This window comes from Diadema antillarum, unplaced genomic scaffold (genome assembly GCF_040938485.1).
Source record: "Diadema antillarum isolate AM-2024a unplaced genomic scaffold, OU_Dant_1.0 scf00000167, whole genome shotgun sequence".
Lineage (NCBI taxonomy): Eukaryota > Metazoa > Echinodermata > Echinoidea > Diadematoida > Diadematidae > Diadema > Diadema antillarum.
Window position 1 is genome coordinate 2,653,502 of NW_027271056.1, and position 24,644 is coordinate 2,678,145.

At 39.5% G+C, this 24,644-nt stretch overlaps 1 protein-coding gene across 1 annotated transcript; it reads left to right on the forward strand.

The window, feature by feature from the left end:
• Nucleotides 1-9,697: 9,697 nt before the first annotated feature.
• On the forward strand, nt 9,698-11,902 carry LOC139722606 (uncharacterized). Its single transcript, XM_071633908.1, has one exon. It carries the CDS (start codon nt 9,707-9,709, stop codon nt 11,900-11,902), a length of 2,196 nt encoding a protein of 731 aa, XP_071490009.1. The 5' UTR covers nt 9,698-9,706.
• Nucleotides 11,903-24,644: the final 12,742 nt, after the last annotated feature.

Below are 24,644 nucleotides of genomic sequence, written 5' to 3' on the forward strand. Positions count from 1 at the left end.
GGTCATTGTATAGTGTACAAAAGAGTGGTGACGATGCTAACTAATCTGGCTATCTATTGTGGAGTTATATACAATGACACATATGCTGAAATTGACCCTATTTTCCAATGACAATCAATCTTTCCAAAAAAAAAAAAAGATAAAAATCCTGGATCAAGACAGTGATCAGAATCACGGATCACTACCTACATAATAGAATTAACAACATTGCTCTTCCTGAAAAGTTTCGTACAGATGCATTCAAAACATTTTTTAAAAGTTATTATGCAAACGGACAGACAGACAAACGAAGAAACGGACCGACGAACAAACGCCGGCAAAGGATAACCTCCTTGGCGAAGGTGATTAAGAAGTAACTCATCATAATACATGTATTATATAAGATTATTAAGAACAGTGAAACATGACACGTCACTTTCAGGATGGACTATTTAGACACATTTTAGAATTACATAGCATGTTGGGCTTTCCCCCTCTTTCATTATGCCTGACTTATCGCCTGATTTTTATCGCATATGTTTTGAAGGAAATGTTGACAGCTACCGGGACAGTACATACAGGATGTGCTTATGCGAACTCATTAAAAAACGACCGCAACCAAAAACCATAGTGACAAGACCTCGAATATGTCCTTTCTGTTTGTTTGTTTTTTCAGATAACATGCCTATTGTGGTAGTCTTTATTGATTCTGTGCAAACCCTCCTCTTGTCGGTAATGTCATGTTTTATGTACTGCACATTGCGGGGTTTGTAATAATTATTATTCCCTATATTGCAGTTGCTCTGGGAACAGGCCCGTTTAATGATGTCTCCAAGTGGAAGTTGCTTTCCACTTTTTTTTTTCCAGCGAGGACCTAGTTACCGCCAGTTTACATGCCGTTGTTGTCGTTTATTTGGTTTTTAATGAGGCGTCAGTCACTAAATGGCGAATACCTAGTAATATGTATGACAGTGTTACTGTCATGTTGCTATCATGGCTGGTAGCCTTGGATGAAGCTTTCTTATTTTTTATCCTCTACATGAAATTTTGATGTCGTAAACAGGCATCTCATTGGTGGAACAAGATGACATTTTTTTTTCAGTGGATTTATTGAAATACAATCGTACATACCGGAGGATTTTACGGCGACAGACAAGCACTTTGGGATTGTATCACATCTATTTTCATAAGCGGTGTGTTACCAATGATTCTTATGATGACAGATAATAAATGTTAAGTGTCAGGTTAATATCGTATCGATCGAGCTCGTGTGAATTCAGACTCATGAAAATGCGTACGCTTCGATAACTTTCCATTTGTGCCTTTCTTGTGTTTCATCATGGAGTTACCGACCTCCATTGTTTGATCATGAAGCTACATCGTTGTAGCTCCATGGTTTGATGAAGCCATTTTACCTCATATGAGAAAACGAAATCAAAACGCATTCACCCAAAGAAAGGCGACCCCTCTCTATACTGTTCCTTTCCAATAAAGAAAATCCGACAGCAGCGCTTGTTGCTTGTCTGATGAGGCGTTATTGCATAGATAAAATTGCAAACTTTGATCTGGATTTCGCTTGTGCAAACATGATCACAAAGATGCGATGTTGACAAAGGGACATGTCTACGTGCGGACGGGGGAAGCTTCAGTGAGAGAGACAGCGTGTGATTCACCCGTAAAGTATCACATATCACATATATCCCACATCATTCTTCTGTTGTTTGTTTTGAATAGCTTTTAGTAAGTTGTTGTTGTTGTATATTTATATCTGGACGTCCAGTCGTTTTGTAATTTGTTCTACATCGAACAAAAGGCGATACATACAATGTATACAAGCAAAAAGCAAATAAGTATACACACTATAAAGAATAGTACTAAATGTATGTGCGAATGAATGTGTAGTATGATTTATTCGTCCAAGACAAAAAAACAACAAAAACAAAACTCAAATAATCAAATGACATGTGTTCGTCAAAGAGAGAGTGGTGAAAAAACCTCGGAATGTAGTACTGCATGTGAAATGGCATGATAGTACGTAGATCCGTATACCGGTATGTGTCGTTTACGCATTTATAGAATTTCACAATATTAAGTAAATACTGACATCTACCATCTACAGTCTAAATCCTCCAAAGAAATTGTATATCTATTACTGACAGTAATAGATATATAATTTCTTTGGAGGATTTAGACTGTAGATGGTAGATGGGAAATACCCTGAAACCTATGGTGCATTTGCTACTTTTATACTAGAGTTATTGTCAGTGGGTAAAGTAAATCCAGCGATAACCCCGAGTGTAAATACAACTGTAGACACTCCTCTCGTCTTCCCCGTGAAAGATACAACTGAAGTAGTTGTTCGTAAGCAAACATCGAGTTGTAAACTACAGCTGAAGTCAGTTTATTCTTCGTGTCACGAGTCTGTACGCTTCAGTGCCCGTGGCTTGTCGTGTGGTTGTAAAAAGGCGTGCAGCAGAACTTACCAAAATCGCAATTACCATTCCAACAACGATTAGCTTTCAGAAAAGCCATTTGTTGCCATTGTCTTTGCATTAAAGTATTTTGGAGGACTTTTAAAGTTCTGGAGCTTGGGTCACTTTTATTCGTGTGAGTCTCTCATCGAGTTATTGTAAGAATTTAGAACAAGTAGAAACTGACAGCACAAATTACTTTTCGTACTGACATGATATTTAAACCACTTAACATTGCGCGCAACAACAGTGAATTTGCCACATTGCTTCCCGGTTGATGCATACTTCCAGTGAACCAGGGGAAAAAGCCTTCGACCCAAATGTATTCTTTATATCTTTGAATACAACTTAGCAAACACTGTTCTCTAGCAGAACAGTCGCACTTTTACAAGCATAAATTCGTGCCAGGGATCTACAGACGACGAGCCATTTTGCGCCGCACCTGATTACCCGCAAGACGCCAAATGATCACACGTACAAAGTAGCGGTGAAGGGGATCGCGTTTTGGTAGATCAAAGCATCTTATAGAGGAAATGGTTTAATTAACCGTACTGCTGTGAAATCTTACAGAATGGGTCCAGCGCATTCAGTTTGCTACCACTCTGAAGATATTGAGATCTACAGGGTGTACTTCTCTCCTCTCCGCTCGGTGAGCATGTAATCTAATGAATAGGTGAATGATAATGTGATTAGAGTGAAAAATATGTGATAAGTCAAAAGGAAGGATGTCGTACAGGCTTCAGAGAAATGGGGGATTAACTTCTAGCTTGTCAGACAAAGACTATTATCTGATGATGGTATGCGTTCAGTTGTCATAAAGAGGTACAGCCAAACCAGGATTTAATGTCTAATCTGTGCGAGAGACTTCAGGGTCTTCCTTGTGTTAGAAAAAAGGAATAGTTTCGTGCTAGAATCGCCGTATACATGTCTCTGCATGAGTGTAATATAACGAACAACTTTTTGAGCAACTGGATCTGAACACGCGAATCACAGATATTAGAAGTGTAAGGTCAGCATTATAACAAGAAAGTGTAATGTAAAAGTGGTCTTGCAAAAAATGGGGAGGAGTAAATCAAGCAATCAACAGTGGAATTTTGTCTTCAGACAAGAAAATTATAAAGTTTTAAGAGCTTCATAATTATGCGTTATCCCAGGAACATACAAGTTACATGAAGCAATGAAATTGTCGTCAATGTCTAACTAAAATGAACTAATAACTAGTATATGCAACTGATAACCACAAAATGCCAACGGCGTTATTTACAATGTTGAAATTGATTATGTTACCTGTCTGGCGGAAATCCGCCTTTCCAAGTTTGGCTTTTTGACCAAATCAGCTAGTATTTTGATTGTTGTTAAAGGGATGATACAGTTTCGGTTGAGATAGGGCTGAGAGTTTCCAACGATTTCTTTTAAATGGTTATTTTATTAATAATGAGAAATATGAAAGAGCATAATAATTCTAAGAGAAATTCAAAATTAATTTGTGAAAATTGGTTTTGAAACGGCTGGGATATCCAAAACAGAGCAATCCTGATAAAAGGTCGGATCCACCTTTTATTTGTATCACTTTGTTTTACTTTGTTTTTGGATATCTCAACCATTTCAAAACCGATTTTCATCATATAATCTTTGAATTCCTTTAGAATTGTATGGTCTTTGACAATTCATAAAGTGGTTTCTAAGTATGATACATGTACAGGAAAACGCTGAAAGCTGAATCCTCAACCAATACTGAACATCCCTTTAAGTGAGGTAGGCCTAGCGATTACGAGCAGTGTGCATCCTTTCATAAACACGATTTTTTTTTTAGGTGTGGGGGGGGGGGGGAGGTGGAAAGTTCTCTGTTCAAGCACTCCCTTAAAAAGATAAAAGATGTTGATTTATCGCCAACTTCAACCATGTTTATACACATTTCAGTCAAGACTTTGCTTTGATGTTGACCCTTGACGGAGTTGGACGCAATGATTGACAAAGGAAAATTTTCGTGGTTTGGTGACTAGCGCCCTCATCTCAACCCCACTCCACTCCCCCCTTTCCCTACCCTGATCCCAGACACAGTACTTTATTTGTCATGAAGCTTACGGTAGTTCCACTTCATGTGGATCTTCTGACTCTCCAGTTCTTGATATTTGGAACAACATTGACAGTAATGATCGAATCACTCTGAAATGTAATCTTACAATAATGATGTACCTTGCTGTTCTACGGAGTCCATGGTTACAAACCTATGAGGACTAAAGTTTACTGAATGCTTCACTCTCAATAGACATGTCAACAGGTGGATATATTAAAACAAGAATCGAGATTTAGACTTTTGAAACTGACAGTTTTCAGAACGAATCTGTGTATCTCAGTTTAAGTTTAGTTTATTTTATATTTAATCGTGGCAATTTGCTTCAGCAAAGCTGTTCTTCTACAACAAAGAATAGCTCGAAGGATAGTTAGAAAACTTCTAAGGTGTTATATGTTTCGTTTCCGCATGAACATCTTCTTTCATCCTAATCAGATTGTACAGCAATATACTATGTTTGAACTCCGGTAATAAGTCCCTTAAGTTACACTGTGCTAATATAAACTGCATACACACATTGAATGAATTAATCCAGCAACAAAAACAATAATAACGAAAAGTCCTTTAGATTTTCAGGGACAATAATTATCCAGCCCCTAGACTGGATGGCTTTTCTATAGAGTCATTCACCCTCACTATAACATATCACTAATTTTCATCTTCGTTATTATCATTGGTTGTTTTGATAACATCAAATTGGTACAGCAAATGTGCGAAAAGCCTGGAAATATCCACTTTTCTTCCGCAGGTGCATGCAGACCAGTAAGTGTATACGGCCATTTGTTCATGGCCCATGCGACACAGACAACCATGTAAGGCCTATCAAGGAGTGTGTGCTAGTCCCCTGGGCCTGGTGACTTGCTTGACAAATAGTGTGAACCTAGGAGATCAAGCGTTAGGTGGCATTCGCCATATAAGGGTGGGCATTGTGTCCCGCTGAATGTCCTCCGACCTTTTGTTGTACAGAGGTGACTAATCGTGTCACATCCCCAAAAGAAGCCGGGCTAGGACATCTACTTTATGCGGAGCAAGAGGCTGTCCTTCGAACTCTTTACTAAATTCGGAGAATATTTTGAATCCGTGACCGAGGCCAAGCGAACACACACGGACCGTGAATCAACGTGCAAGAAATTCACAAATGATTTTTTTTTTCTTTTTTTTTTAATACGCACCTTGGTACATGTATTACCGTGATTACTTAGGTATCAAGAAGTAAGTGCTTGAGGATGAGGACCATGTATCGAAACGCTGCCTTGAACACGCCATTATAATGGACACATAAGCTCCTGGCCGATTACTGTTGAGACTAATGCAAAACAGGAATGAACCAATCCAAATGCGTGGATGAAAAAGTGATAGAAATGTGTCTGATTAACAAGTTCACATGGCAAATGACGGTACGGGTGCTTAAATTCATCTTTGTTTTCAAACCACTATTTGGTATGTACATGGTCGCGTAGTATTTTGAACGTTGACTTTGTGACAGGCCTAACATTCAGCTAATACCCAAACATTCATTCTTATGCCATTAATATTTCTTCAAACCCCAGGGACGACCAAAGAAAAGAATGATGTCATCTCTATAAATTCACACTAACAAAAGATAGCGCGTGACAGCTCAGTATTGGGTCCTCAACACTTGGGCGGGAAATTAAGCAGGAAAGATTATCACACAATGGCGCCACTCTTGCAGATCCCTGCCTGCGTCGAAACCAGTTGCTAATGGCAACGCTCGTAACACTTTCATCATCACCACACTCGCTATACCTCGTACCCTATACATGAGCCACTGAGAGATTCCGCCATTCACCTGGCACGAAGGAATATCAACAGCAATACTGTAATATAAAACGGGCGTGTGCGAGGAATGAAATGAGCACACCGTGTGTTTCTACAGTACTGGAAACTATATTGATATCTAAATGTGTTATGAACGTATGAAAATTAAATTTGGTTCGACGTATTGGTCAGAACTGCGAGCGCTCGGGGCTTGGATGATAATTTTTCCATTGCAGCCTGCAAGAAGGGAGAGAACGACTGTTTGCTAATCCCAGGGGTGTTTTGGGTGTGGCTCATATGTCTAGTGTTCTTCACTTCGGCTGGAGCACAAGGCACAAAACAAACACATAGTACGCATGCAATATTACAGGTCAGCTGTAGGGCTGCTGGTATTAAAAAAGAAAGCGTCGTTTGAATGAGTCATCGGCTGAATGCTACTTTCTCCCCTCTCCCCTTCTCTCCTCTCTCTTTTACTCCCCGTCTGCTCGTGCCATTGTTTGTATTGTCTTCAGTGATGTCAGAAAAGCAAATGTGGGCGTTAACCGCTGACCGCATTCATTAGGAATTCAAACGCATTAATCTTGTCGGGGTTCGGAAGCTAGATGATACGTCCAATTAAAAAATAAATTCAAAAGAATGAGGCAAGGGACCAGCATGGAAAACTGTGCCTGATTTCATTTTTGCTAAATGCCGTTCAAACAGCTGCAGCAGTTACGAGGTGTCGAGTTGAAGGTCATGATTTTGTTGTATTTTACTGTACACACAATGATTATGATACCCGTAGTACAATGTATCTCTTTTTGCTTTAGACGACGGACGTCTTTGCAATGTCTCTTGCTCACACACACACACACACACACACACACACACACAAACACATACATGCTGACACCGTCTGTAGTTTTGATGAAGCACTTTGATACCAGTTTGCCAGTTTAACTTTAAAGTATATAATGAAACATAGCTGGACATCTTATAATACACACAGCGATAATGACTATTATTAAAAACTAACAACACTAAGGGCCATTTTTGAAAAACATTTTCCCATTTAAACGAATATAATCTTAATCATAACACACACACTCTCTCTCCATCTATCAGTCTATCTATCTCTCTCTGTTTTGATTTTTATTTTGGTATTTTCACGCATGTCTGCTAATCATGTCTGCATAATGTCTGCTAATCTCAGGGGAGCTGTATCAAGAAACAAATGTCATGGAACCTTTCAATTACCTGTATACTTTGAAGCTTCTCTGAATATTAACTAAGGATTTAATCTTTCAGAGGGGGAAATGCCCTAATTGTTGACTGATGATCATGGTGATGATACAGTTTGTACCACCCCCTCCTTTTTATTGTATGACATTTGTCATGTGTCTGGAAGTCCTTTCAATATAGCGCGCCTCCTACTGCTGAGATGGGGAAATAGTATAATAGAGAGGTTTCTTCCAGACAATATGTCGTGATGTCATGGTTGTAGTTCTCACCCATTATAGGTATCCACAGACAGAGCTTGACTTTCCGAACAATAGGCGTCACCTTTAATTGTTGCCGGTCACCATGCCAATTCTTACTCTATTAACAGCATTCGTGGACCGACGAACGATGGAAGCTTCATATTAGGAGGGGAGGGTTGATGGAGTCTCAGCTATTTTGTCTCTACATGCGGGATGAGTAAAGATTTATTAAGTCTCATAAGATGCATACTCATTTGCAATACCAGTTACATGTGTAAGTCTACTTTATGGAATTGGGTCAGGTATAGCTAATCGGAAGCGCTGCAATAAATCGAATGTTCTCTTTTTTTTCGCTATTGCACGGTAATGCAAAACGTTTGCAAAACAAAAACAAACAAAACAACAACGTAACTTCTGTGACATAATTATTACCAATAAGCCAGTTCGGGGTTAGCTCATGGGCACATGGGTACACATGACCTTTATTCTTTCTCAGTTTGCCAGGCACTCCATTAGTTTCAAGCGACAGAAGGCATAAGCTTGCCCAATGTAACAATTTATGGAATTCATCATGCAGTCAGGTTCAAACAAAGGATGAAGTTGCGAAGAACAGGTGACCAGACTGATCCGCAATAATTAGCACTCTGGAAAGCATCCATTTCATTAGTTTGCAATGAATGTACATTATGTATTAACAATCTTTTTCTGTTGATATTGTTAAATACCGCTTTTGCTGTCAGGTGGATGTGCTGGCAAGCACCACTTATAAGGATCACTTGAATAATCATTACGTCACAGATGCTTATCTCAGTGAATCTAACAACCAACATGCTCTGCTGGTACAGGTGACCTTTTTCTGCTCATGCTCAAAGTGGAACCCCGAACTGGCTTATTGCTCTCTGCAAATGTGTACAGGTGAGCGCGCGGCGTTAGTGGAGATGCAACACACTCTCGGGTAATGTAATAAGACATCCCATGCACCACTGTGAATACTGCGGTACCGTCGATTGCGCTGCATATTCACCAACGCACTTTCTACTGAGTATTATTCGTATAAAATTCGTGCCTTTCTGAAAAGAGGTGGAACGCAATCCAGGTTGTGTACTCGTTGCTCCATGCGAGTCCTAGATATGTTTCATGTAACGCAGAGAACCTCTAATTGGACAGTCTGGTATAATTGGCATATAGGCACACATGTGTCACCCACAACGGGCATCCTTTGTATCTAAAAAAAAAAAGGAACAAAAAATACTCCCGAGTTCTCTGCGAGATGTATCGTGGCAATTTCACGTGAGATGCCATCCTTTCCAGTCGATATGTTTAGCCGTTTTAAATATCTTATCTCTGTCCCCCATGACGGTAGCACGAAATTTGAGATACAATAGCCGAAGCTGTTACTCTTACAGCAAAGACTAAGATCAATTATTCTTCTTTATGAATTGTTTGTGATTATATTTGGGGTCATTTATTGAAATACTAGCGAAATTGTTTATTGATGAATGCAAGACACAATGAGATCTTCCTAGTAAACATGAACAAGGATTTTCATATTTCCTCATGTCGTACGTTTTTTTCTCTATGAAATGAACCTTGTTAATTTATTGACACTTCATAAAAGAACTGTCACAGTGCATCACACACCCAAAAGAAATTAATTTCTATAATGCTGGGTTGGTTGACAAAATTGTTGGTTAGTAGCGAGAAATGTTATGATGCAACAAGCCATTTTCTCGGACACATTTTACCTCCACTATGTGCTAGAAACGAAGCAACTTATGAGATATTAATATATTATCTGAAGGAGGAATCATTGCTATCACATCTCGATATTAAAGTGTTTCATCAAATTAATCGTTTTGTCTGTACATCATTGCTCATTTTCACCAGAAGTATCTTTTTTCTCTTTTTTTTTTCTGCAGGCAACAAATCAGAGATTGGCCGTCATGGATAACGGGTTAAACAGCACCATATCATGTCCGGTCTGCTTTGAAGACTACGACACCCCCAAAGCGCTCCCGTGTCTTCACACGTTCTGCCTGAAGTGCCTCCAGCGCTGGTCGGCAGAGGGCAGCATCACATGTCCCTTCTGCAACCTGGTCCATGACTTACCTCCTGACGGCGTGGCGGGTTTCCCGACCAACTACGCCCTCAGTAAAGTAGTCACCGACCTCAAGTCGCCCAAGTTCCATGAAGTGATGAGCCAGAAGTTTAAATTCGAGGAGGTGGAGGACATCGTCAGGCGAGAGGTCAATAATCTGAAACACCTTGTTGACGTTGTGCACGTTCCTCTTCTGCAGAGCATTGCCAGGTTGAAGAAGGGCGCTAGCGTTCAAGAAAAAGACAAGGTACTGCTCGTGGAGGATCTCTACAACAGCGTCATCGCCCATGCAGAAAAGGAGAAGGAGAAGCATATCAAACGTATTCAGATGAATACGGCGGATTCAGTGAGATACTTCGATGATGCACAGACTAGTATCCTCAAGGAGAAAGGTAAAATTGAATCTTTCTGTCGCAAAGCTGAGCGCCGGACGTACGAAGAACGCGACAAGATGGACCTGAACAGTTTCCTTACTGATTCTGCAGAGTACAACCGATCAGGGCGTAGAATGGCCACCGATCATTCACTCCTCATGTGGAGTCATGTAGATGTCATCGAGGGAAAGGAACAGGTGCGTCTCATTCATTCGAGTCTCGGAGGTGTCATCCGTGCCCAGACTACCAAGCGATCGCACCGTCCTCGCATTGGCACCATGGAGGTTGGTAAGGGGCGCAGAGAGGCAGCCAATAAGAGGGAGAGGAGTAAGAGCGAACCCAACCCCGATGCCATCAACACTGCTTGCCTACCCAGGGTCGATAGGGGGAAATTAAGTGATCCGGTCAGAAATGTGGTGGATATAGTTCTCCAAAGGTTTCGCAACAATAAGTCGCAAGCTGAACGATTACATGATACGAGCCCTCCTCAACAGTCCACCAAGAGACGGCCTCAATTTAGTCCTACGACGTCTGTGAAAAGGAACACAGTCAACGGACCACCTCCTTATCGCAGCCACCCAGACATGAGGCGGTACACGTCTGACGAAGAACCGCTGGTCATACGCACAGCTCAAAGTAATCACTCACCGCCTCATAGATCAGAGAGCAGCAAATCAAACATCTCAGGTAACAGCAACAGCTCAGGCACATCGTCCATCCCTGGTCCTCCCAAACCTCCACGAAGTCCATCTACTCCCGCTTTCCGATCACCATGTGGTATCGCGATTTCCAATGACGGTCAATTGTTGATAGCAGAGCGCAATCCTGGTTTGATTCGCCTGACATATCCTAGAAGTCTACGAATGAAGAGGCAAATCAACCCATTTATGGGCCACGCGGACGAGGCAAAGGCGCATGCCCTCTTCGACCTTACAATACTGCCTACTGGTGATATCGCCGTTACCGATTCGAATGTCAAAAAAGTAATCTTTTTGCAGAAAGCCAACAACTACGCTGCTCCCCAGCAAATCTGGATGCCGCACGATATGGTGCCCAGGGGAATAACCAGTGACGGCTCGTGCATCTACATCGGCGACGCGGGCAATGGGTGCATCCAGGTCTACACACACACGGGCAAGCACTGCAGTAGCATTGAACTGGACAATCTTACCCAGGGCGTATCCACCGCGGTATCGAAAGTGTGTCCGCAGTCTGTTGCCGTTAGTCCAGGAGGACATATCCTGGTGAGCGACATCATAAATCGTTGTCTTTATCTCGTCCTACGCACAGGCGAGATCAGTGGACACCCGATGAGGTTTAGACAACTCAATGGCATTCGCTGTTCTTCCTCGCCAGCTCAGGCGGTCCCTCGTGGAGTCTGCTGGTTGGACGACAGATGCGCATTCATCGTAGAGGAGATCAGCCAAGAGATACTCCTCGTCAATGTCCGGTCAATGGAACTCATCCGGGTCATCAGGAGACGCGAGTTTTCTTCCATACAGGGTTTGATCGTCGACAAGGCGGGTGATGTGATCGTTACCGACATCGAAAAAAATCGAGTACACGTGGTGTCTAGGTCAGAGTATATCTCGAATGGTAGAGGGATGGGCTTGATGAAGCGCTCAAAGAGCCTCAGCGGAGAAGAAAGATTGAGCACACTGGTCTGATGGGCTCTTTTCTTGTGTTTAATTGCATATCATGGAGCAAAAACATACCCACTGTGTTAGTCATGGAGGTATATGAACACTCCCAAAAGGCTATTGAATACATTGGGATTTTTGGAATGTATTAAAGTATTAAACGAATACACATCAGTCTTCCTCAACCTCTATCAGATGACAACAAATCATTTATTATCACATCATTGAATGAATTAGATACTCTTGGACGCGCACACTAATAGCCACAAACGTTTCTTATCCTTCTTCCTGATCTCTGGCAGACGACTTGCATTTTTGATCATGTGACTGATTTTGTCAGCGCTCTTGGTAATTATGAAGCCATGTTTTCGAGATGGATGAGTTATTTGTATCATACACTGTAGTAATTTGGTTGCTGTTGCGCAGGTTCAGTTTCCAGCTTTAATGAAACATTTTTGCTGATGTTGGTATGATGACTGATGGCTGATGACGGTTATGTATTCGAATGATTGAACATGGTTCTAGTCCATGTAATGGCCATATGATGCTAATGACGTGAGGAGCCAGGCTTTGATCTGCCGCCTTGGGGACTTTTTTATTTTTGTTTTTTGTTTTTGTTCTTTTTGTAAAGAATTTGGCACATTTATCAGTCGTATTATAATGATGTTTATCCATATCCTCGCACGTTTTTTTTTTCAGAACCATTTACCAAACTGATCGATTACAGTACGGAATACTTCATCCTCCTTTCCATGTCATCAGCGAGCCTTAGATCTGCGAGGCGAAGCCTAAGACGACGTTAATTAGGCAAAAATTGATGTTTGCACATGCATGAAACAGCTGTTTACCTTTCACTCGGAAGGAAGTTTCTATACTTAGCGTTCGCGTCGCAGATCTTAATCTCGCTATTGTAATGTGCTTTGCGGATTAGGTATTAGGGGGAAGAGTATCTGAATCGCCAGCTGAGAATGCAAAAAAAAAAATGTTCCAGTGGAAAATGAAATTTTAATTTTCTCGATGCACTGTATAGCTATATATGTCACCATTATGTGCTGTGATGTGGTGAATGATCTAACTGTTAGAGATGCAGGATAAAACCTACATTTCGTAAGTTTCATGCACTATGTATCTGTTACTCTAACAGCAATTTTCGTGTACATTCCACACTTGTGCATTATGGATTAGTGTTCTGCAGATATGTTTTGGTCTTGACGATATTGAATAAGAATTTTCTCCTTGCTCAAAACGATCAACACCACTTTCGTAATACGCATACATTGCATGTACATGTTAGTAAGATGAGCGAATCAATGCCTTGTAGCCTTCCCGTAAGTCAGGAGTCAACTGTGTTAAGATTTTTTCTTAACACTTTCGCTGGAGGCTTGATGTAACCTTCCAGTATTATGGCATTGCCGTCTGCCTGGTCGTGCCGCATGCGTTTGTGTCATGGCGTAGATCCGGGTAGGGTGAGTTGAACTGGATTTTGAAAGGCTGGTATACAATGTAATGCATTCCAACAAAAGATGGCGCTCTGCCAAACGCGTACGAACGCCTGTATTGAATGTTTACAATAATGATGCCATTTTTCTAATTACCTTACGGACATTACGGGCTTTGGCGTCCACAGGCTTCGAGGCTATGCAACATCCACTGCCATCATTAACGAATCTTCCGCTCTCCTTGGATATTTGCAAGGGCATCATGAGTTACTCAATAATGTTCTGCTATGTATTAGCATTAGTTGTGGATTTAAGCAACCTGGAAGTGAATTTTGAATTCTCTGTAAAGAGATAGTAGAATGTGCTGAAGGGGTCAGAACAATCATGCAAACATGTAGATACAATTGCATTTTCATTGATTATCGGTACAACACACTCATATCTTGCAACTTAAAAAGATCGTAAGGTCAAAAACTGCTTAAAGCCATGTAGAATTTGAAATGAATTCGAAGTCTGTCGTTGGCTGCCAATTTATTTCAGGCGGGGGTTTGTGTGAAACATGTATACGATTCATGTGGTGCGTTACCACGTTACACGTATAAAGCTGGACATCCAGTTCTTCTTCTTTTTAGATACTTTTGATGTTTGGGGGTAAGGGCAAAATATAAGCCAACTTTAAGGTTAGCATCTAATATATCAAAATTTGCCAAAACATAGTAGGGTCCTACATGCATTATAACATAAATACTTTCCCGAAAATTGGTTTTCAGGATGACACATCATTAATGTCAAAGAGTGTGTCTTATTCATGGGGTATCAGAGTTATGTAATGTCATCGTCAGTCGAGCCTCTTGATTTTTAGATCTATATTCGTATACAAACGGTGCATGTCAGTTTATTACAACTTGTTGCATATGAAGAACAATGATTTCATCTCGTGTCCATCTTTTTTTTTTCACTCTAAGCGACCCCAAATCCAACATGGCCTATACATAATCATTAGTGTCCAATGTGTCTGCATGCGGAAATATCATGGACAATTGTGTAAGGGAAATATCTGAGCAACGCTTATTAAGTACTTTTTGCTGATTGTTTTCTCACAGTATATACAAGCGGAAACTGACTACGACAATTCAGATTATCCCGTTGACTAATGAAGTACTTTGATCATAATCATTTTAGATTTTTGTACTGTTATATTTACAAAGTGGCAGCAGGGCAGCAGGAGGATTGCTTTACTCAATACAGTGAAATGAAATCACACGTAAACGTGATGCTTTCGATCTTGCTTGCGTGACATTCATTGCAAGTTATCACATTATAAGCAAGGAAAATTCATGCATTCAATTCATTCATTCTATTCACAATATAATTATGTGTTGAAGCCCATGATGATATGACTATCGCATGGTAAAATGAGTCTATAATGCCGTGATTTTTGTACGTCTGAGATTGTAAATATTGCAAGAAAATTATACATAATGCAGAGAACAAAAATAAACTCTTGGTGTTCACATCTTTACTGTCTTGAGTCTTTTACACAGATTTGATATAAATTGTAGTTGTGAACTATTTGTAATTGTTTGTAGTTGCTATTTGACAGTGGGACGCACTTGCTGAAACAAACAAAAACCCTTCATGTTATAAGTGCACGTTTCCAAACAGAGCACAAAAGATTTGAAAATTATCAAAAATTTTTCCAGAAATAATGGATGCCACACCTTTTTGAAAATCTCTACGGGTCATTATCACATCTGCGATACGATATGGAGAGGAGAGATCACATGCAGAGGTGTACACATTTCACATTACACAATCGGGTTAATTTGGACCATAAAAACTCAGAAGTAATTCTAAAACTTTTGAAATTTTGGGTTTAGAAACTGGTTCAGAATTGTCTACACATAGGGCTCAATTTGACTATTGAACTTCGGAAAAAACTCTTTTGAAAAAAAAAAGTAGTAAAAATGAATATATATATATATATATATATATATATATGCCTACAAGGAATTCCTTTTTTTTCTATGATAATAGTATGAGATGCAGAATTTTGTATACATAGGGCCTATGCACACACATACACATACACACACACACACACACACACACACACACACACAAATATATATATATATATATATATATTATATATATATTACATATATATGTATATATATCTATATACATAGTACATGTATATGTATATGATTATATTTATATGTATATATATATGTGTATATATATATATATAATTATATATATGTGTATATACATACCCATATAGGCCTACAAAGAATTCCTTTTTCATGGTCCGAATTTGTTAAAAGATGACATATGCATTTGAAACATTGTCATTATGATAATAGTATGAGATGCAGAATTGTATGTGCACACACACACACACACACACACATGTATATATATATATATATATATATATATATATATATATATATATCAAAAGTAAAAAACTTAGGAGTCAAATAAAAGCACCGCAGGAGCCAAAATTTGAGCTGACGTTTCGGTCAACGACCTTTATCAAAGTATAAAATCTGAATATGAATAAAAGTAGACAACTATTAAACTTTCAAGTTTCTTGCATCTATTCTCTATCTATTTTCTATTTTTTATGTTTCGACTTACTTTGGTAAAGGTCTTTGACCGAAACGTCAGTCCATTTTTTTTTTGCCCCATTCATATATTTTTCGCACATGGTGGGACAAGAGTTCTTTTTTTTGGGGGGGGGCAGGGGGGAGGGGGCGGAGGAGGGAGCATTTTAAATCTTAAAGGGAAAGTCACTGGTAAAGGAATATTTTCCTCGAATTTCATAAATCCAGGAGAAAAAAAAGAAGAACACTTCAGCGCAGTATGAGGAAATTTTTGACAACTCGTAAAAAGTTTAGAATTTTCGAATTTTTGGTTTAATCAATGTGCCATCATGAACAATAAATCGCTATATTAAAAAAAAAACACTTTTTTTTTAATGAATAGTACTCATTATCTCGAATTGTTTTTTTTAGTATAATGTTAAGGGGAATGTCGTTCCATATCAAAGAGAGAACTCAAATGTACATGAGGGTAGAAGAATAAAACTTTGTGGTATCAACTTTATACTTTCTGTATATGATCTCATTTCTATTTCCCGCAATCCTCATTGATGTGTTCTATGAATACTTCTAAATTCACTGAATCCATGCACAGCTATGCAAGTATTCACTCAGGTGTAGACGTGGCAAGAAAATCATTCAGTGAATAAACATGGATATTGGTGGACTGTTTAAAACACGGTCGCTCATTTAGGATTTCTCCAAAATCAGTTTGATTATAGCAACCATGTTGAACAATAACTTTGTTATCCATCATGTCTGCGGACGTCTCAGTTCACCATTCTGGAGAGAAAAAAAAAAACCATGACAACAAAATAGCACCGAAGGTAACGACATGCCAATCTCTTAATCGATGCAATGATGCGTTTACACGAAGTGCTTACAAATTTTGTCATGGACGAATTATGGCGCCTCCGAGCGTTCCAAGCCAGCTTCAAAGCAAGCAAGACGAATGCGAGAATACTATCCACAGAAAATAGAACGTGCAAACCCCTTTATTTCTTACATGAAGTTGCAGACTACCTTCAAGGAAGTAGTTCGTGATATATCATATAGCGTAATGTATGAAGAACTCGAGAAATAACATGAAAATACAGTGAAAACACAAAACGTTAGGACTTTTAGAGCGCATCTGTAAAATTATTCAAGCAACGGTTTTTTTTTTCTTTACAAAATCACAGGAATTAATCGGACAGAAGTACTAGATTATACACAGCAAACAGTGTCTGTTTATTACAATAATTACAATCAACGTAATCTCATATAATAGATTTACGATTAAAAAAATGCATACTGGTTTGGCGGCATTATAATCTCGCATTATTATCAACAAAATATCCCAACTTTGTTTTGCTATGAAAAGCCGTAGATTCTACCGTGTTTACAAACTTGGATGAGATGCGATGGGACCCTCTGTTATGAAAACCACGTTTGTAACACTGAGTTTGTTTTGAGAGCAAAATACGTTTGATGAACTGTCGAGCATTGATATATGATTACAATGTATCTGCATTTTTGGATTTGTTCCGTTTTCGTGGTGGGAGTCTAACTGAGGAGGTCTCTGGTTCGCAAACAAAAAGACACCATGATAATATTTCTTTTGTGTGTGTAAAGCGCAGGGGGTATCTTTCCTAGTGTCCGTCACAAGTCACCTCGCTTGAGTACACCTGCATTGTAACGTTGTTTGCACGCTGACATTAATTTATTGATGTCGAGAAAGTTGGTTTTCCCGGCTGCACAAACGTCGGTGAAATTGTGAAGTTGCAACACCTAAGAGGTCCTGATCTTATTGAGGCTTATGAATCATTCAGAGCTTTTAAACTCACCGATCTCTCATATTAGTAGAAACCCGGTGTGACGTACAACTCAACAGATTTCTTATTTCAAGCTTATAGACATGAATATCGTTATACACACGTAGGTATACAATGAACGTAGTGTATATATAATTAATGTAATGTGTATATATTTCGACAGTGGTTCGCTCGATGATAATAAACTTGTCATCCTTTCAAAATCTAAATACAATTATGGGGTTTACACTAATGGTCGAAACCGTGTTTAGCAACTGTCCACTGTCACTCTCTGTTTAAAGGTTATCATTCACTCAGTTGAAAATTACTTCATGCTTTACAATTATCCGCTGACATAACAACTGTCGTAACCTGAAAGTTCAACTTAAAATACAGTCCCGGCATATGTTCGTGGTAACAGCATCTTAAAGTACTCCAGAGACATCTGCACAATGATCTACTACAACCACTCGCTTCCTCACATTCCATTCCAGTGCCCCCGTGTAACGTAAGTTTCTTCAACTTTACCTCCTTGAAAGTGATGAGCTCGAAGTCACCACATCTATATCGAGGGTATAGACATTGCCAATAATCATATAATGATAATAACAATAATGAATTATACTGCGCCAGTTCCACTCTGTGGAGTGCTCAAGGCCCATGTATATTATTAATACCCGGTCACTGGATAAAGGCCTCGACCTACATTATTTCCACGTATAGCACTGACAGTGCTCACTCTTCACTCCTTGGGGAGCATTCCAACCGGTCGCCATCGTACAGTACAGTCGCCATCGCACATACATATTATGCTGATCAACATACATGTCTATTTCTGTTATGAACGGAAGTAAACACACATAAAACAAGAAAAGAATAGCAATAATCTTGTTGGAAATGCAGAGAAGAAATCATAAGCGTAACGATGGTTGCGGTTAACGAAAGGAATACAGTAATGTTCTAAAGACGAATGTATTTATCGGTGTTCACGGCAAGAGAAATTCCTACTACCATTCATCTTTTTTCCATGCACCATACACATTATGTAACAGATAATTATTGTGAAATATAAACAAGTTGATTATCCACAAAGAAAAACAATCGTCCTCTTTCTGATGAAAAGAACGTCCATAAACACAGTCTGTTGTTCCAACTACTGCGGTGACTCAATTGACATCAATTCGGGCAAGGGTACAGTTACCAGTCTGTTATTTGTTTGCTGGCACAAGAGAACGTTATTCCCCGAGATTGCGATTCCTCCGGGATTTGAGAAGGAACTGCAACTTGAACTTTGCATTTTGGGGCCGAATTACACGTTGATTTCGTCGTTCTGGACGTCGTTCAAGCGAAGATAGTGCCGAGTATCGCTCCGAACAGCTACAACAAACTTGGTTTCATCGAGCCAACATATGCCAGCAGGGAAGATGTTCTTTGGGAACTCTCTGCATCGCTTGATCGTCATACCATCATGGTCAATGTAATGAACAGCACGAATCACGGGCAGTGACGGGATCCGTAACAAGCAGGTCTCTTCTGGCGTTGACGTCGATGTACCTTGCTGTGATGAGCCTACTTTTGTCTCGTGGAAGATTGATCTCCCTTACGTAGTTCTTTTCCTCAATGCTAATTTTCCACACACATCCAGCCTGCCCGTCTACAACGAAGAGAAACCCATCTGCATTTGTAATACCATATGGGACCACATCACCCATCTCGAGGAAGATTTCGAAATTTTCCCCATCTTCGGGAACCCTCAACAGCCGGTTTCTAACTGAGTCGCTTACAATTATGTCATTGTTTGGCAAAACTGTAACATCCATAAATCCGCATGCTGTCGCTTCATCAGAAGGGCATAAAGGAAATTTCTTGATCAGTCTGTTTTTGGCTAACAATGACAACTCTCCCCCATTAACAACTACGAATGTACCATCCTCGCAAACATCAACCCCAACAGGATTTTCAATAGTAGCACTGGAACAATCATGACCAGGGGACAATTTGAGCCGCGGCGTGCATGAAAAGTGTCCTGCAGATTTGTCTTTGGTTTCTGTTGAACAGGTGGTTAGCTCTGGTAGACTGGCGTAGTTCGTTCCAAGTCTGTCGACTGATGCCGAGTATCTCCGACGTCTCACGTTCGGAGGGCGTGGTCGGCAGTCTAGAAGGGTGAAAGATACTCCGGTCAGAGAGGGAGGCGGTGGGCGTGGAGAAAGAGCTTCTGATTGTGAAGTCACACCTAGTCTTGGCAGAGTTGGCGAAACAGGCTCATTCACGAAAGGTTTGAGGGGCTGAACGTGCCGAGATGAAATCATGAATAACTTCCTAATATTCTCAGCAGTGGTGTATCTAGGGAAAACGGCGCCCGGGGCAAGCGCGAAAATTGCGCCCCTAATTTCTGAAAAAGTGTTCAACCCCGACTCCATCCCGGTAGGGACTTTAAACAAAGTCTACATGATATGCTTTTACAAGCACTTTAAAGGGGTCTTTTGAGGGTGATTTACATGTAATGAATTTTGATAAATTTTGGCGAGCGAGCGCAGCGAGCGAGCCGAAAACTTTGGTATTTCAGCTTACAAAACATGGAATTCTTGTCATTTTTTGCTAATCAAATCTTACAATTCCAATCAAGATATAGTGACGGCCTTATAGATAACGATTTATACCAACAAACTGCATGAGGAATTTCAAAAGTACTCTAAATTAGTACGCGCGAGTTAGCCGAAATTTGTATATTTCCACGTCATCATCACGTTTGTTCTTATCTCTTTTTTCTTTTCTTTTTTGATAAATTTTAGCGAGCGAGCGCAGCGAGCGAGCCGAAAATTTTTTGTATTTCAGCTTACAAAACATGGAATTCTTGTCATTTTTTGCTTATTAAATCTTACAATTCTAATCAAGATATAGTGACGACCTTATAGATAACGATTTATACCAACAAACTGAGGACTTGAATACTAGTAGTCTAAATTAGTACGAGCGAGTGAGCCGAAATTTGCATATTTCCGCGTCATCATTACGTTTTGTTCTTATCTTTTTTGATTTGTTTTTTTTTGCCCCCCCCCCATATGTTCGAAACCGTTGGCGTCCTCTCTTGATCCAATCGGCGATTGCTTCAGAACAAATGAAATTGCAGCCGCTGCTCCGTGTAACATTTTCCTGCTTGATATAAAATGACATGTATGAACACAATAGACATTGTCATTTTGTGCGCGTCATCGTCACGTTTTGTTCTTATCTTCTTCTTTTCTTTTCTTTTTTTGATAAATTTTGGCGAGCGAGCGTAGCGAGCGAGCCGAAAATTTTCGTATTTCAGCTTACAAAACATTGAATTCTTGTCATTTTTTGCTTATTTAATATTACAATCCTAATCAAGATAATAGTGACGGCCTTATAGATAACGATTTATACCAACAAACTGTGGACTTGAAAAAAAAATACTCTAAATAAATTGTACGAGCGAGTGAGCCGAAATTAGCATATTTCCTCGTCATCATTACGTTTTGTTCTTATCTTGCTTGATTTTTTTTTTGCGCCCCCTCCCCCCCCCCCGTATGTTTGAAACCGTTGGCGCATTTTTTTATCCAATTGGCGATCGCTTCAGAACGAAAGAAATTGCAGCCGCTGCTCCGTGAAACATTTTGCTTGCTAAATATAAAATGACATGTGTGAACACAATAGACATTGTCATTTTGTCCGCGTCATCATCACGTTTTGTTCTTACCTTCTTTATTTATATAAATTTTGGCGAGCAAACGCAGCGAGCGAGCCGAAATTTTTTGTATTTCAGCTGACAGAACATGGAAGTTTTGTGTGAATACAATAAACATTGTCATTTTGTCCACGTCATCATCATGTTTTGTTTTTATCTTGTTTGATTTGGTTTTCTGCCCCCCCCCCCCCTCCCCCTTACGGGCGAGTTTTTTTTTTCTCTTCTTTTCTTTTTTCTTTTTTCTTCTTCTTCTTTTTTTTTCTTTTTCTTCTTCTTTTTTTTTTCGTTTTTTGCGCCCCCAAGGAGTGGCGCCCGGGGCACGTGCCCCCCTTGCCCCCCCCCCCCCTAGATACGCCACTGATTCTCAGAGAGTTGAAACGCAGCAAGCTGCTTTATTTGTACCGTGACATCTTGGACACAAATTTCCGCATACTTTTTGGCGATCTGCACACTATTCCGTCTGTAAGTGTCAGTTTTGCGAAAAAGATGATCCAGCTGATTGTTGTCAAGTTTTCCTGCTAATTGGTTTTCTGTTTCCTTCACAAAGTTCTTCACACTATTCTGTTCCCTCGTTACCCCTGCTTTTATCGCCTGTATTTTCCTTTTCTCTTCTGCGCATGCTTTAGATACGCTGTTTCTATATTGCTGAAAAACACCTTTGATGATTTGACTGATATCATTCTCCTGTTTGTCAATTATTTGAAGTTGGTTTTCCAAATTGCGGTTTATTTCGTTCATCCTTGCGGCTACGGCCCTAAAAATAGGCTCGAACACCGTACCATCATTCTGTTTCAGAAGATTCAGTTCATCCTTGATCTTGAAAACATCCATGTGGTGCAGACAGTTCACAGGACCCACCGCGCTGCCGATTCTTCCTGATTGGTCCATAGTGATCTGCCGAGATTTATACATAAAAATTATATTTTGCGTTGATACTTTACGATCTTAGGCGTTGCATGTGATATCATCTTACGGATAAAAGAAAACATGAAGCTTATGATGCAATAGTGTAAGTATGACAAGAACACTGTGTTCACTATCATTACCTCACACGCGCCTAATGGATAACCTTCTGTTTCTTTATGTGTTATGATTTGCCTCAATTTACTTCCAAGAAACTAATAAACAAAGGAAGAGACAGACAACATTCCATTCCTTAAAACAAATATTTCATAATTTCTGCTGCAGTCGTATTTTCGTCTCATGAAGCACACGTAATAATGCTTACACAGGTAATGACATTCCTTTTTATTACATTCTTACGGTATAGAGCTATTTGAGTGAAAATGATGGAACTCGGGAGTACGCGTAAAAGCAAAAAAAAAAAAAGAAAAAAGATCAGGAGGGTGTGTAAATGAGGAAAATGAAGAAGAGAAGAAGACAAGTTAATAAAGAAGAGGAAAGGATAGTACGTGATTATGATAAACTCTTGAAGTTTTGATGTGGACACTTACTAAGTAGTACATATGCAAGTATGCCCTATCACTCCAGAAACGATTCTATTATGTCAGCGAGTGACTCAAATGAAAAAAAAACCACCAAATCATCCATCCTTTGAGGCTGTTTCCCTCATTCTTTTAATCATAATCATGTGTTCTTACTCACTATGTCCACATTTTACACTGGAACGTAATCGTAATGTTTGCAAATAATGAAAATTTATGTTTCATTTTATACTTAAAAAAAGAATTTGCGTTTCATATATTGGCAAGGGCTAAAACAGCAAGATGTGAATCTGACAATCTTAATTATACTCAAAACACGGATAATGAACAGAGGGCATGAACACGCTATGCGTATATGCTTCTTATGTGCTCCGAGACCACATCAGCAATGCCCTCACAAAGGTCCGAATGTGATGAGATGACCAAAAAAGTAACGAGGAATTTCATATCACAATGTAAGTTCTATTCCCTCTTCCCCGATCCCAAGGGGGGAAAAATCCCATGGAGATTATCATCGGGTAAATATCTAGAGGAGATTATTGAATGTTATATCATGAGAGCTTGCTTTTTATTTCCGCCATGATCGTACTATTACTTATATATATACAGATAGACAATTTACTCACCGGCCGACTTAAAGTAGTAATGTGTGCATGATAAAGTATCCGGCCTCCTGGACGGCTGAATATTGCTTTTTCGAGTGACACTGTTCTTATTCTTCTCCGATTTTGTCATCTGAAATCCCTTATCAATTTATGCGATAAAGCAGGCTTCCAGGTAAGTGTGCAAGTTCGTGTCGTAATCGTAAAAGTTTTCCAAGTTGAACACCAGAGGGAAATAAAATGGCGATGGTTGCGTCTAGTTACTCGTGGATACGTGATGGGGGGGGGGGGGGAATTTTCCCCTCATGACCCTTACAGTCAATGGTAGTCTCTGTCAAAGGCCCAATTGTCCGGTAGTAATTTCACGAGAAAGAGCAGAGAGCTGTAACGGCGTCAAGGTACTTACCAGGGGCCAGCCTGGTTATTTTGTCTCTGGAAACCTGTCGAATTGACTTAACTTATGCCTCTAAATTACTTTTGTCATCCTACTTTTGTTTTCCATCATGCCTTGACAATCTTTAAAAAGAAAAAGAAAAAAATAATTGTAGATCACTCGCTTTTGTTTCCTTTTCTTTCTTATGCCTCTTCTCAATTGATTTGTTTTTCCTGCCAGTACCACCCCTGGTTTTGTTCTTGTTCTTGTTATAGTCTTTTCCTTCTGACGTCATGATGACGAGATTTTCATACACGGAGTCCTTGACAGATCTTGAGATGCCATTATCTCCTAGAGAAATTCACAAAATTTACAAGCTATGATTTTTGTTGCTTACTTGTTAGACAAAGTAAAGACAAAGTTGCTATCATTGTATTATGCAGCATTGAAATTTGTGTGATTTGAATCTTTTATTCGTATAAGCGCTATGTTGGCCCTATATGCAAATTCAATTAAACTTAACCTTCAGTATTCATTAGCAAAATTTACAACTATTTGGCAGGGGCTCTGTTGGAAAAAAATATATAGTGCGTATGCAATAAAGACTAATGCAATTCAATACCCTACACTACATTTGAAAGTAGGGCCATGCATGAGTGCAGATTAGAGTATCGTCATGAGTAAATCCCCTTTTCTCGTTGTTGTTTCCTTCAGTGTATTTCAGATGGTAGTTAGCATAGCTTGAAGTCACTGTCCGTGTACATTTCTTTACGAAATGTACAACTGTATTATCACTTGCGAT

Excerpts from the sequence above, each read along its gene's own strand:
- LOC139722606 (XM_071633908.1), top strand. The coding sequence starts at position 9,707 with ATGGATAACGGGTTAAACAGCACCATATCATGTCCGGTCTGCTTTGAA.